The 14,670-nt window shown below is 46.2% G+C and overlaps 1 protein-coding gene across 5 annotated transcripts in view; it reads left to right on the forward strand.

The window, feature by feature from the left end:
- Positions 1 to 14,670, forward strand: part of OGT (O-linked N-acetylglucosamine (GlcNAc) transferase) — a 323,288-nt gene that overhangs the window by 268,787 nt on the left and 39,831 nt on the right. For all 5 annotated transcript variants that reach the window (XM_029607212.1, XM_029607214.1, XM_029607213.1 and 2 more), the window contains 3 exons: positions 5,785 to 5,955; positions 8,010 to 8,126; positions 8,218 to 8,385. In XM_029607212.1, coding sequence (XP_029463072.1) covers positions 5,785 to 5,955; positions 8,010 to 8,126; positions 8,218 to 8,385 — 456 coding nt within the window. The remainder of the gene's footprint in view (positions 1 to 5,784; positions 5,956 to 8,009; positions 8,127 to 8,217; positions 8,386 to 14,670) is intronic.

The following is a 14,670-nucleotide window of genomic DNA, read 5'->3' on the forward strand; positions in this document are numbered from 1 at the left end:
GCCACATGGGGGATCAGACCAAAGAAGCTTCTAGCATTACTTGTCTCTACCCCATGAGACTGAAAAGCCATGAATCCATCCAGGAGATGCAGGTTCAAGAACTCCCCCACCTCAGTTCACATACCTGGGGAAGGTAGTCATGGCTGCCTCTGAGGGATGCTGGACCCAATGCTGGAGGGAATTTAGTCTCTAAAGCTTTACACATAGCTACCTGGGGAGAGAGAATATAGAAGAAAAGAGAGCTCATTTAAGCAGAGACTCGTTCTATTATGGGAGACTCTGAATGTTATCCTTCCATTTACTGATTGTGTCTTAAAAGATGAAGACAATCCCGCCTAGAAGATAGCATATCCTTCTCTTCCCTGGGAAAGGAGTATAGATCCTCCTCATCTCAGCAATTTCAAGGCTGGAACAAGGTGCATCATACATCTCCAACAGTCTGTAATGGGGAAACTCTTGGAGAGGGGAGTTGAGAGCACCCAGGAATAAGGGTCCCCTACATCTCATCTAAGAGCTTCAAGAGGTCATGGACCAGAATTACTGAGATGAAATTGCCACCTGTCCGCTGGATCGGTTGTTTTCTCTTGTCCAGCCAGTTCTAGGATTTCCCCAGCCAGTGGAGAGCATCCCAAAGGTTGCCAAGGATAACCTAAAGTTTTTCCATGTAGGGACATGGATTAGGGCTAAGAAGGGCTCGAAGAAATCCGAAAGTGCTGACCAAGCAGAACCACCCTAGATTTTTTTTTATAACTAGCTACAGCAGTCTACAGATCCACAAGCCTAATTTAGCCTTAAAAGATCTGGAAGCTTCATTTTGTATAGCAGAGAAGAGAGCAGTTTCTGTAGGCTGTTCTGCCCATCACTGAACTATCAGAAGGAGAGAGAAGCTCCAGCATGATGGTGAGGTCACAATACTGAAATAACTTGGAGAACTGGAGCTGCACAGATTCTGCCATACCTGAGGGAAAATATATAGCTCCCACAGGACTTCCCTGTTCAACCATCGGAGGGAAGGGGGAGGTAAAGAGCCTAAAATGCTTAGCTTTTATTTTTGAGACATGAGAGGAGTGGGAAACAAAGCTCAAAGAGACCTCATATTTGAATGCCAAGAGGCTAAGCAATTATGAGCTTGTAATAGCATTGAGTTGTTCTAATCATTGGTCTCTATGGGCTCATTGGTCACCATTTTCCTCTCCTACAAGCAGCACAGCAGCTAATCGATCTGGAATGGAAGGCACTGGAGGCCTCATTCAAAGGGGGTCGGGCCTTGGCAGGCATGTACCCTCTGGATCCGGCGTCCAAGGAGCTGCTGGCGTGCCCTAGGGTAGACCCCATAGTTAACGCAATAGTGAAGCACACCACCATTCCGGTTGAGGGGGGAGCGGCCCTCAAGGATTCACATGACCGACGCATGGACACCATTCTGAAACAAGCCTTTGAGGTAGCAGCCATGTCCCTACGAATCGCGACCTGCTGCACCGTAGTGACGCGTTCCTGTCTATCGCAGGCGAGAAAACAACACCCAGGGAGCAGACATGGAATTAGCTCTCGCATTTCTTACTGACGCAGCCTCCGACCTCGTCCGTACGGCAGCCAAGGGAGTGTCCTCCTCAGTGGCAGCCAGGAGACAGCTTTGGCTACGCAATTGGGCGGCCGACTCGTCCTCCAAAACACGGCTCACAAGAATGCCCTTTAAGGGTTCCTTACTGTTCGGCAGCGATCTCGAGAACTGGGCTACTAAATGGGGTGCCTCTCCATTACCCCGTCTGCCAGAAGACAGGGCGAGGAGGAGCCAGCGTTCTTTTTCTAGACCATCTAGAGGTAGAAATTCTCAGCGCTTCAACCCTTATAGGACTCGCTATCGAGCGCCTCGTCCCCAGGCCAGGAACCAGTCCTTTCGGACTAAGCACAACAAGAAGAGAACCGGCTCGGGTTCTGGCCCCGGCCGCAACCCACAATGACAATCAGCCGACCCATCCGGGGGTAGCAGCCATAGGGGGCAGGCTAACCCTCTTCTACTGCAGGTGGGTCGAGATCACTTCGGACCAGTGGGTCCTCGCCATCATCCGAGAAGGATATTACCTGGATTTCCTTCGGCTTCCGCCGAACAAGTTTGTGGAATCTCCTGGTTCACCGCTCAAGGCAGCGGCACTAGAAGTGACCTTACAGAGGCTCCTGGCCCTAAAAGCCATAATCCCAGTACCTGCAGGAGAGAGAAATTCTGGGCATTATTCCATTTATTTCATAGTACCCAAGAAGGAGGGCACTTTCAGGCCCGTCCTGGACCTCAAGTCAGTCAACTGACACCTATGGGTCCCCAGCTTTCGCATGGAAACTCTGCGGTCTGTCAAGAATTCAGTACAGCCAGGGAAGTTTCTCACATCCCTAGATCTGTCGGAAGCCCATTTGCATATCCCAATCCATCAGGATCACCAGCGCTATTTACACTTCAAATTCCTGAATCAACACTTCCAGTTCCGAGCGTTACCCTTCGGGTTAGCCACCGCGCCACAGATCTTTACCAAGGTCATAGTAGTAGTGGCGGCGGCACTCAGGAAGGAAGGAATTCTCGTCCACCCCTACCTGGACGATTGGCTGATCAGGGCGAAGTCACCGGAGGAGAGCCACCGGGCAACCAACAGAGTTATAGCTCTTCTGGAAAGCCTCGGATGGGTAGTCAACATAAACAAGAGCTCCCTACAGCCGTCCCAGTCACTGGAATACCTAGGGGTCCATTTCGACACCCAAGGAGACAAGGTCAGCCTAACCTCCAAGAGAGAGGCAAATCTCCGGAGTCATCTGCAGGTCCTGCTGAGCGCCAGCCGGCCCACAGCTCGGGATTACCTACAGGTCCTTGGCCTCATGGCATCCACTCTGGAAGTGGTACCATGGGCGCGGGCTCATATGAGACCACTGCAACGCGCCCTTTTATCTCGATGGAGCCCACGATCACAGAACTACACCGTACACCTGTCTCTACCAGCCAGAGTGTGGTATCGGCTACGGTGGTGGTTGCAGCCCGGCCACGTGAGCCGGGGGTCAAGAATGTCCTCCCCAACCTGGACCCTGCTCACTACAGATGCCAGCCTGAACGGATGGGGAGCAAACTGCGAGGAACTCACCGCCCAAGGGCAGTGGACCAGAGAAGAGTCAAGGTGGAACATCAACCGGCTAGAGGCACGGGCAGTCAGGCTAGCTTGCCTGCGATTTGCCCACAGACTTCGCAACAGAGCGGTCAGAGTGATGTCAGACAACGCCACCACGGTGGCATACATCAATCGACAGGGCGGAACCAGAAGCCAACAAGTGTCCCCAGAAATAAAGCCCCTGATGATTTGGGCAGAAGCAAATCTTCAGGACATCTCCGCCGTCCACATTGCCGGGAAGGACAACACGACGGCAGACTTCCTCAGCAGAGAAAGCCTAAACCCGGGGGAGTGGCAGCTGTCGCCCACAGCTTTCCAGATGATTGTGGATCAGTGGGGGACACCGGGCATGGACCTATTAGCAGACAGGTCCAACGCTCAAGTACCCGGATATTTCAGCCGCAGGCGGGATCCGCTATCCCAGGGGATCGATGCCCTGGTACAGCCGTGGCCTCAGGAACTCCTGCTATATGCCTTTCCTCCATGGCCCCTGCTGGGCGCCATTATACGCAAGATTCAGTGACTCAGAGGCCTAGTTCTTCTAGTGGCCCCGGACTGGCCAAGAAGACCCTGGTACGCAGTCATGAGAAGACTATTGGCAGGGAATCCTCTACGCCTGCCTCCACACAGGGACCTGCTGCAGCAAGGTCCCATCCTCCACGAGGATCCGGCTCAATTCTCTCTTACGGTCTGGCCATTGAGAGGGCTAGACTGAAGAAAAGGGGATACTCAGGGCCGGTTATAGATACACTCCTCCGAGCACGCAAGTTCTCCACATCCCTAACATATATCAGGATCTGGAGAGTTTTTGAAGCCTGGTGCGACTCTCACGGCACAATTCGAATGCCGCTAAGATTCCTATCATTTTGGACTTCCTACAGGATGGACTTCAGAAGGGTCTGTCCCTCAGCTCCATCAAGGTTCAGGTAGCAGCGCTGTCCTGCTACGGTCCCAGGAGTGACGACAACACCATTGCCAAACACCCAGACGTCTCAGGATTCCTGAAAGGAGTCAAACACATTCGCCCGCCACTGCAGTGGCCAGTGCCCTTGTAGAACCTTAACCTAGTATTGGACTTTTTGGCAGGATCAGCCTTCAGGCCCCTTCGAGGCCTGTCCCTCCGTTTGTTAACCTTGAAGTTGGTGTTCTTGCTGGCTGTGTGTTCAGCACGCCGCATCTCAGAGCTACTAGCACTATCCTGTCGTGATCCATTTCTCAGAATCACTCCAGAGGCTATCCATCTTCGCACAGTTCCATCCTTTTTACCCAAGGTGGTCTCACACTTTCACCTCAACCAAACCATATCCTTGCCTACCACGGAAGGTTTGAAGAAGTCGGAGGAAGGTCGAATGCTACGCCATCTCGACATCGGCAGACTGCTGTCCAGATACCTGGAAATGTCAGAAGCAGTACGAAAGACGGACCACCTGTTCGTCCTGCACAGCGGGAAGAAGCTAGGGGAAGCGGCCTCACGGCCAACCATCGCCCGCTGGATTAAAGAAGTTATCAAGGCAGCCTACATAGAGGCGGGAAAACCACCGCCTCTACAGGTCAAAGCTCATTCTACCAGAGCACAATCGGCCTCTTGGGCAGAAGCTAAGCTGCTGTCGCCTGCAGAGGTATGTAAAGCGGCGACGTGGTCCTCCCTCCATACCTTCTCCAGATTCTACCGTCTGGACGTCCAGGCCAGGGAGGACACAGCATTTGCGAGGGCAATCCTAAACGGCCGTCGGGCAGCCTCCCGCCCAGTCCGGGAGTAGCTTTTGTACATCCCATTTGTTTTGAGTCCATCTGCTCCACGCTAGGAAATGTAGAGATTACTTACCTGATAATCTTGTTTTCCTTAGTGTATGCAGATGGACTCAGCATCCCGCCCGGCTGCCGGCATACATGGGGATTCACCGACTCACGGTAAGCCATGTTTTCTTATAATAGGCCATCCACCCTGCCGGGTGTCGATGCCTTCCGGTTGTGAACACTGGCGGTCTCCAGCTACTATCAATCGGTCAGGGTAATCCTGTTCATTTAATTGATCGGTCAGCTACAGCTTTTGCAAGGAAGATTACTGATTTGCGGCACTTCCTGTGGGGGTATATGTACCCGTGCTGACGTCAGATCAGTCTCCAACTGCTAGCACGAGCACACTATACCCATTTATTTTGAGTCCATCTGCATACACTAAGGAAAACGAGATTATCAGGTAAGTAATCTCTACATTTACTACCTCCCTGTTGCTCTCTAAGAATAGAGGAAGAGTGTGCTATCAGTACTTCTTACTGCCGAATCCACCAAGAGAACAAAGTCATTCGGAGCCCACCTGGTGCTTGACCCATTATTGTGGCAACTTGATTGTTTTGCTGTACATAATAGGCTTTGTGTTTTACTGTGTATGTTTTGTTCTAATCCGCTGAGATTTGTGGATCAGCGGAATACAAAATATTTGAATAAATAAATGACTCAAACCTCAACTGAGTCAGTTCCCAAGGGGGAAGGGCGGATCAGTCCCAAAATGCTGGGCTTGATGGACCCATAGTCTGACCCCGTATGGCAGTTTCTTGTGATTCACCTCCTCTAGTAGTTTATAGTTTCCATACATTACCTGCTTTGTTTCTTGAGAATTACTTTTCTTGCCTTACAGGCCATGTGGCTTGGCTATCCTGGAACCAGCGGTGCTCCATTTATGGATTACATTATCACAGATCAAGAAACCTCGCCAATTGAAGTGGCTGAACAATATTCTGAGAAACTGGCCTATATGCCAAATACATTCTTCATTGGAGACCATGCTAACATGTTCCCCCATCTGAAGGTAAGTTCCTAGAGATGGATCAGGAAGTGAAACCCGGCTGCGAATACAGAGCAGATGGGATCTGTTTGTGTATAGTGTGTGTTTTTGTGTGTTTTTAATCTGTATGCTGTACAGTATATCAAGCTAGATACAGTTGTGCTCATAGGTTTACATACCCCTGGCAGAATTTGCAAGATAAGTAGTGGTTTAAGAAAACACGAGTGATCAGACAAAACGTCTGTTATTTTAATGTTTCAAATTAAACTATTCATCACAGAATAGCATAATCATTAAATAAAGGAAATAATAAAATGGTTCTGTTAAAATGTTTGCATACGCTTGAATATTTGGGCTGATAATTTTTTTTATTCTGCTTTTTCAGCACTTCAGAGCAGATTACAATCAGTACTATCCCCAGAGGGCTTACAATCTAAGTTTTGTACCAATGGCAACTGAGCTTAAAGTGACTTGCCCAAGGTCACAAGGAGCAGGGATTTGAACCCTGCTTTCCCTGGTTCATAGCCCACTGCTCTAACCACTAAGCTGCTACTCCATTCCTGTTGGTCCATACAGGTTGATTTATGGTAATGAAGGGTAGATATCCAGACCTGTGTCTCGCTTGATTTTACTTGGTGTCTGTGTATAAATAGTTAATGAGTTTCTTAGCTCTTGAGAAACCTTTGTGCATTTCATCCAGGGCTGCACAGACGGTGGTTACTGAAGCATTGGGAAACCAAAAGAATTGTCAAAGTATCTGCTAGCAAAGGTTCTGTTAATACCAAGCCATGGTCAGGTAGACCAAGAAAGATTTCAGACACAACGACCAGGAAAACTTGTCTGGTTGCAACAAAAAACCCACAAACAACTTATACTGCAATCAGGCTTCTCTGAAACACAGTGGTGTGAGTGTTTCAGCATGCACAATAAGGAGATACTTGGACAAATGGGCTGTATGGTAGAATTGCCAGAAAAAAGTAATTGCTGCACCAAGGCCACAAAACAGTTTGCTTACAATATGCCAAATGGCACATAGAGAAGCCTCAACTTCTGGAACAAAATTTGGAGTGAGGAGACCAAAATTTTACTTTATGGTCACAGCCATAAATGCTGTGTTTGGAGAGGAGTCAAGGCCTGTGAAGAAAAGCACACCATCCCTACTGTGAAGCATGAAGGTGGATCATCTCTGTTTTTGGGGGGGTGTGAGCACAGCGTTTAGTCAAAATTGATGGCAGGGCGTATGCAGCATCCTGTCAGAAAATATTGGAGGAGAATTTGCATTCATCAGCCAGGGAGCTGCACATGGGGCGCACTTGGACTTACCAACATGACAGTGATCCAAAACATACAGCCAAGTTGGCACTTAGGTGGCTGCGTAGAAGAAAGTGAAGGTTCTGGGGTGGCCATCAATCTCCTGGCTTCACCATCGACATCCAGATACATGCACACAGGGGAAGATCAATATTACCAAAACTATCGCATTATTTCCAAAAAAAAAAAAATTTTTTTAAACATTCAAAGTAATTACTTCATATCAAATTATCTCAGTACAAAATATTTTTTTAATCAATATATATTACTAAACAAATTTCTCTACTACAAAATCTTAAATCCATAATATCACACTAATACATACATACAGTGCCGCAGCAGCAAAGAGGAATCTCCACTCCGCTTTGGCGCTGCCATTTGTGGCCCCCACATGGCTCATAGCGCGCCCCCTAATAGTTAGTGTCCTGGGCCCAATCCTAGTTTGCCTAGTAGTTCCGCCATCCCTGATGTGGGTAATAAGCAGTATTAAGAACTAAGAGTATGCAAACATTTGGACAGGATCATTATATTATTTCCTTTATTGCTATGGTTTGTTTAATGATTGTGTTATTCTGTGATGCATAATAGTTTAATTTGAAACACATTAAAAATAACAGACATGTTTTGTCTGATTACTCATGTTTTCTTAAAATGCTACACATTAAAAATTCTGCCAGGGATATGTAAACTTAGGAGCACAACTGTATGTTAAGATGTTTCCAAGAAAAGCAAATGGTTATAGGTAATGTATGTTTGTTCTTTTCTAGAAAAAAGCTGTGATAGATTTTAAATCTAATGGACACATTTATGACAACCGTATAGTTTTGAACGGCATTGATCTGAAAGCTTTCCTTGATAGCTTGCCTGATGTGAAGATGGTCAAGGTAAGAGCAATCATATATCACAACACTAGTGTCTGATTTTAGGAGAGGAGCATGAATGGATTTTTCTAATGTTTCATATCCCATTTCTTAGATGAAGTGCCCTGATAGTGGAGACAGTACTGACAGCAACGCTGCACTCAATATGCCTGTCATTCCCATGAACACCATAGCTGAAGCTGTGATTGAAATGATTAATCGAGGACAAATTCAGATAACCATAAATGGATTCAGTATCAGCAATGGCCTGGCAACTACACAGGTAAAGGAGAATGATGAACACTTTTATATCCACCAACTGCAAGAACTGGAAAGTATCTAGAGACATTTATATTTGTTTATCAGTTCTTTGAAAGGCTGATGATTTTAAATGGTAGAATAGTATCTAGGTTAAGCCAACTACTTGTAATAGTTTTATCTTATATATTGGAGGATTGATTTTTGTAGCTGTTGGCTCTTTTCAGTAAGAGTATTTAAAAATGTCAAATGTCGTGTGTGTATATAAATATTTCTTATAATTGGCATCTACTATATGCATGCACAGGCTTGTAGTGATGTATTGCTTAGTGTCAGTGTCTTTATTTACTAAATCTCACGGACTGCGCAAAGAGAGGTTGTAGCAGTAGGTAAAACACTTTCTGTAATCATTTAAATCTTAATAGGCTTCAAAATTCTGCTGAATTCCCTTGTATGTATAACAATTGCAAACTGCTGAATAATCCTTTCTTGTTATTCCAAAGTTCAAAAACTAATATATCAACAGGAATTTTGTACATGTGCAAATTCTTTATGTACTAGCTAGCAAACACCATGGGTTAGATTGATCCTCTTAGGGACCCATAGACCAGCTCTTGATCTCTGTATAACTGAAAACCTGTTAAATCTCACAAGTTCCAATGCTCTTCAGCTTCCAGATTTGTATCTTGTGCCAGTTTTTGATGTAAGGTCAAACTTGAAAAAACTTGTAAGAATATAAATCACTACATCAGAAAACACTAATGCAGAAGAGAAATATAGCAAAATTGGTGCAGAATGAGAGCTAAAGTAAAAGGAACTGGTAGGCAAGAGAGACTTTGTTTTTGCTCTTAACTCTCTGCAGCTTGGCCCTTAAAGCAGCAGCATGTTATAGGATAAGATTGGAAACTCTGCTTAATGTTCTCTTTCTAAAGGATTCTTATGCTGATGCCCACTGAAAGTCTTGTGTTTGTGAATATTTATTTAACACATTCTCCTAAGTCAAGCAAGATGGTTGTCCTCACATATGGGTGACATCATCAGATGGAGCCCGACATGGAAAACATGTCACAGCTTCTGGAACTTTGACTGTGTATGCTGAGCATGCCCTAAACCAAGCTTCCACGCAGGGTCCCTCTTCAGTCTCTCTTTTTTTCTGCGGAGCTTTCACCTCGCAGTTAAGTGAGCTCTTGGCTTTTCTTCAGGAAATTGCCTTGGAAAACTTTTTCACCAATTTTTCGGTTTTTGCACATTCCATCAACGGCGGGTCCCTCTCTGTTCCCCTTAGACTCCTCAGTCAGGTTTTTTGGCAGTTCAGTAAGTTTATTTTCACTTCTGTTCTCCCCCCCCCCTTTCCCCATGGAGTCATTCTTCGGTGCCTGCCATCAGTCTTTCTTTTTTCCCTTTCCCCCCCCCCCCCCCCCCCTTTTTTGTTCATCATGGACCCCCACAAGGTGTGCGTCCTCTGCCTGGGAGCGTCACACAACGTCCGGTGTTGCCACTTGTGTGCCCATATGACCCCTAAGGGACATCACGCTCGTCTCAACAAGGTGGAGAAACTCTTCTGGTCGAAATCCGAGCCATCTGTTCTGTTGATGCTGCTGGCAGATAGGAGTCTCATTCCCTGTCAGTCTCTTCCAAGTTGAGGACATCAGGTTCATGGTCATCGACCTTGGCACTTGGGAAAGACTAGGTTGAGCACAGAGGGAAACTGAGGAAACATCTGTACCAGTCACCTTCAATGCACTGTGCCGGATTTGGGAAGGTGCTGGCTCATGTTGTGATGCTCCCAAAGCAACCCCGCAGCAAGGAGGTACCCATCCTCCATCGATGCTGGGGGTCCACGACGTTCTCCACCATACCTAGTGCCAGTCACCAATCCACCTTGGGGATCCGATGAAGATCTGGCAATCCCTTCTGCCTCCCAGTCTGTTTAGGCACTGGCAACTCTTGAGGAGGATTTGGAGCACAGAGTTCATCTGGCAGTGGAGCGGGAGCTGCAGGGCATCGAGCTGGTAGCACCGACTGTGTTGATGGCTGTTCTTTACCTGCTGGAATGCTCAGTGTGCTCATTGTTGCCGATGCAGTTAGTGTTGGTTCCCAGGAGGCCATTGATGCCTAGCAGGGCACTGATGCTTCCCCGACTGTCATAGTGCTCGTTTCCAGTTCCTCCCAGGAGGAAGCTGCTTAGAGGCCAGCAGGGACACAGAGGCCTGCAGCCCCCCCCCCCCCCCCCGTCCAGCTTTGTCAGGGCTGGCACTGTTGCCACTGGTGCCCATGCCTCTGGACGAAAGCTGAGCACCTAGGGCCCATTCCCTGTGGATTACAGTGAAGATAAGGCCTCGTCTGACCCCTGGGGGTTGACCCTGCAGAATCCTCCTCAAAGGACTCGGAGGGTCTCCCTTCAGAGCCATCTGCTCCAGAAGAATGAAGGCTCCTAAAGAGATAGTGGCAGTTCTGGTGCATGAAGCACGGTAAGGAGTTGCTACTGAGAATCTGGGAAAAACCCCTCATGGTACCTCCTATAAATAGGAAGGTGGATGGGATTTACCTTGTCCAGCAGGCTACCGGATTTGAGAAGCATCATCTGTCACACCAGTCGGGATAGGCTGCACCATTCCAACTTCCAGGCCCTAACACTCACAGCCTGAATGTTGAGAGGTTAATTCTGTAGTCCCTGATCTTTTAGAAAATGTCTTATGCTTGATGGCTTCTAGAAAGTCTTCCACCTGAAAGTCCTATGGACTGAAGAGGAAGTTTTCTGTGTAGTGTAAGCAGAAGGCCCTAGATCCATTCTCCTGCCCCATACAAAAACTGCTTGATTATCTTCCACACCTATCAGAGGCTGCCTTGAAAACCAACTCTGTTAGGGTTCATCTGAGTAATTGGCACATACCACCATGATATAGATGTTACGCCCATATCTGTACAGCCTATAGTTGTATATTTCAAGCAGGGCCTGCTTCAGTTGAAGCCTCCCATTAGGCCGCCCACTGTTCTTGAGATTTCAGCATGGTGTTAGCTCAGCTGATGAAAGCTCCTTTTAAGCCGCTATGCCTTGAAGTACCTGGCCTGGAAGATCATATTTTTGGTGGTGATCACTTCAGCATGCAGGGTCAGCGAGCTCCAGAGCTTAGTGAGTTATCCACCTTATACTAAGTTTTATCGCTACAGGATGGTCTTGCATACGCACCCTAAGCTCCTGCTTAAGATGGTGACAGATTTCAATCTTAAACTGTCAGTTGTCCTGCCAACATTCTTTCCCAGGCCCCATTCACCAGGGCAAATGAGCACTGCACAGTTTGGACTGCAAACGAGCCTTGGCCTTCTATCTGGAGCAGACAGAAGCCCATAGACAGCCCACCCAACTTTTTATTTCTTTTGACAAGAATAGGTTGGTGTTGCTGTTGCCAACAGACACTAGCCAGTTGGCTAGCAGATTGCCTTTCCTTCTGTTATGCCCAGGCGGGACTGCATCTTGCGGGTCATGTTAAGACTCACTCTGTCAATGCCATGTCAGCGTTGGTGGTCCACCTGTGAGCAGTTCCAGTGGAGGTGATCTGCAAGGCTGCAATGTGGAGTTCTCTCCACACATTCCCTTCTCATTGTTGTCTGGATAGGGATGGCCAACATGACAGTTTCGGCCATAAGAACATGCCATACTGGGTCAGACCAAGGGTCCATCAAGCCCAGCATCCTGTTTCCAACAGTGGCTAATCCAGGCCATAAGAACCTGGCAAGTACCCAAAAACTAAGTCTTTCATGTTACTGTTGCTAGTAATAGCAGTGGCTATTTTCTAAGTCAACTTAATAGCAGGTAATGGACTTCTCCTCCAAGAACTTATCCAATCCTTTTTTTAAACACAGCTATACTAACTACACTAACCACATCCTCTGGCAACAAATTCCAGAGTTTAATTGTGCGTTGAGTGAAAAAGAACCTTCTCCGATTAGTTTTAAATGTGCCACATGCTAACTTCATGGCGTGCCCCCTAGTCTTTCTCTTATCTGAAAGAGTAAATAACTGATTCACATCTACCCATTCTAGACCTCTCATGATCTTAAAGACCTCTATCATATCCCCCCTCAGCCGTCTCTTCTCCAAGCTGAAACGTCTTAACCTCTTTAGTCTTTCCTCATAGGGGAGCTGTTCCATTCCCCTTATCATTTTGGTCGCCCTTCTCTGTACCTTCTCCATCACAATTATATCTTTTTTGAGATGCGGCAACCAGAATTGTACACAGTTTTCAAGGTGCAGTCTCACCATTGAGTGACAGAGGCATTATGACATTTTCCGTTTTATTCACCATTCCCTTTCTAATAATTCCCAACATTCTGTTTGCTTTTTTGACTGCTGCAGCACACTGAACCGATTTCAATGTTATCCACTATGACGCCTAGATCTTTCTTGGGTGGTAACACCTAATATGGAACCTAATATTGTGTAACTATAGCATGGGTTATTTTTCCCTATATGCATCACCTTGCACTTATCTACATCAAATTTCATCTGCCATTTGGATACCCAATTTTCCAGTCTCGCAAGGTCTTCCTGCAATTTATTACAATCTGCTTGTGATTTAACTACTCTGAACAATTTTGTATCATCTGCAAATTTGATTACCTCACTCGCCATATTTCTTTTCAGATCATTTATAAATATATTGAAAAGTAAGGGTCCCAATACAGATCCCTGAGGCACTCCACTGGCCACTCCCTTCCACTGAGAAAATTTCCATTTAATCCTACTCTCTGTTCCTGTCTTTTAGCCAGTTTGTAATCCATGAAAGGACATCGCCACCTATCCCATGACTTTTTACTTTTCCTAGAAGCCTCTCATGAGGAACTTTGTCAAACGCCTTCTGAAAATCCAAGTATACTACATCTACCGGTTCACCTTTATCCACATGTTTATTAACGCCTTCAAAAAAGTGAAGCAGATTTGTGAAGCAAGACTTGCCTTGGGTAAAGCCATGCTGACTTTGTTTCATTAAACCATGACTTTGTTCCATTAAACCTTTGGAACCTGTTTGAAGTGTAGATCCCAACTCTCCCAACCTAGGACCTGTTTGGATTCAGGCTGTCTCCCCCTCTGTGACAAACAGCACCAGTGTTGTGCCCATTGGCACATGGTTAGATGTCTGTTGGCACCCTTTTGTGTTGGGGAGCAGCCTCTATCTAGGTATTCACCCATGTGTGAGTACTACCATCCTACTTTTCCTCGGAGAAAGCAGAGTTGCTTACCTGTAACAGATGTTCTCTGGGGACAGCAGGAAACCCACCTGCCACCCTGCAGATTTGGGTTTCTCTTTTTTTTTTATTCGTAATTCTAAGCTATGAGACTGAAGAGGGAAACCCCCCCATGTGGACACAAGGTATAGGGCATGCTCCGTGCCTAGTCAAAGTTTTAGAAAATTTGACATAAGTTTTCCACATCAGGGCTCCATCTGATGTGTGAGGACTAACATCCTATTGTCCTCAGAGAACATCTGTTATAAGTAAGCAACTCTGCTGAACCTAGGGGTCATGCTATGAAACTCCAGGGGGAAAGACTCAGAGCTAATATCAGGAAATAATTCTTCAGGGAGTGGGTGGTGGATGCCCGGAATGCTCTTCCAGAAGCGGTGGTGAAGATGAGAACAGTTAATGAGTTCAAAAAGGCATGAGACGTACACTGCGGATCCCTATAGGCATAAAGAAAGGGATGGTTAATATTTCTACATGAGGGTTACCTGCACAGAATGGTAGTTACTACCATAACCAAATTGCTGAGCAGACTATCTGGATAATCTGTCTGGTCTTTCTGTTGTAATTATTTTTTACTATGTAGGATGTCTTATATGCTTCAGCGATTACTGCGCTTATATAATCTAGAAAGTTTTTGTTGCAGATTAATAGAATTGTTTACATGTAACACGTGTGCTCCATAAATGGCAGAACAAATCACCAACACAAACAGATGTCATCTAATGGCACAAAGACAAAAAAAAGCTGAGGTCAGAAAGACCAAGATCTTTCTGAGCTTGCATGGGTTTTGTGCGAAAGCTCATGCCTCAGTAAATTAGTTTATAAAGTGCCACCCTTCTGTCAATTTTGCTATATAAGAACATATAAGATTTTCACAAGTCATCTTATTCTTAGTCTTTTTTTTTTAGCAAGCTAAACTTAACTGTAAAGAGAGGTGGGTGGGATTATGTGGTTTGAGTTAAACTGCTGTCTGCATAGAACATCTGTTGTATGTAAGCAGCTTGGCTTTCTCCACGGGCAAACAAGACAATGATGAGCCACAAAAGTGGTGACTCTCACACTGAGG

This window comes from Rhinatrema bivittatum, chromosome 6 (genome assembly GCF_901001135.1).
Source record: "Rhinatrema bivittatum chromosome 6, aRhiBiv1.1, whole genome shotgun sequence".
Lineage (NCBI taxonomy): Eukaryota > Metazoa > Chordata > Amphibia > Gymnophiona > Rhinatrematidae > Rhinatrema > Rhinatrema bivittatum.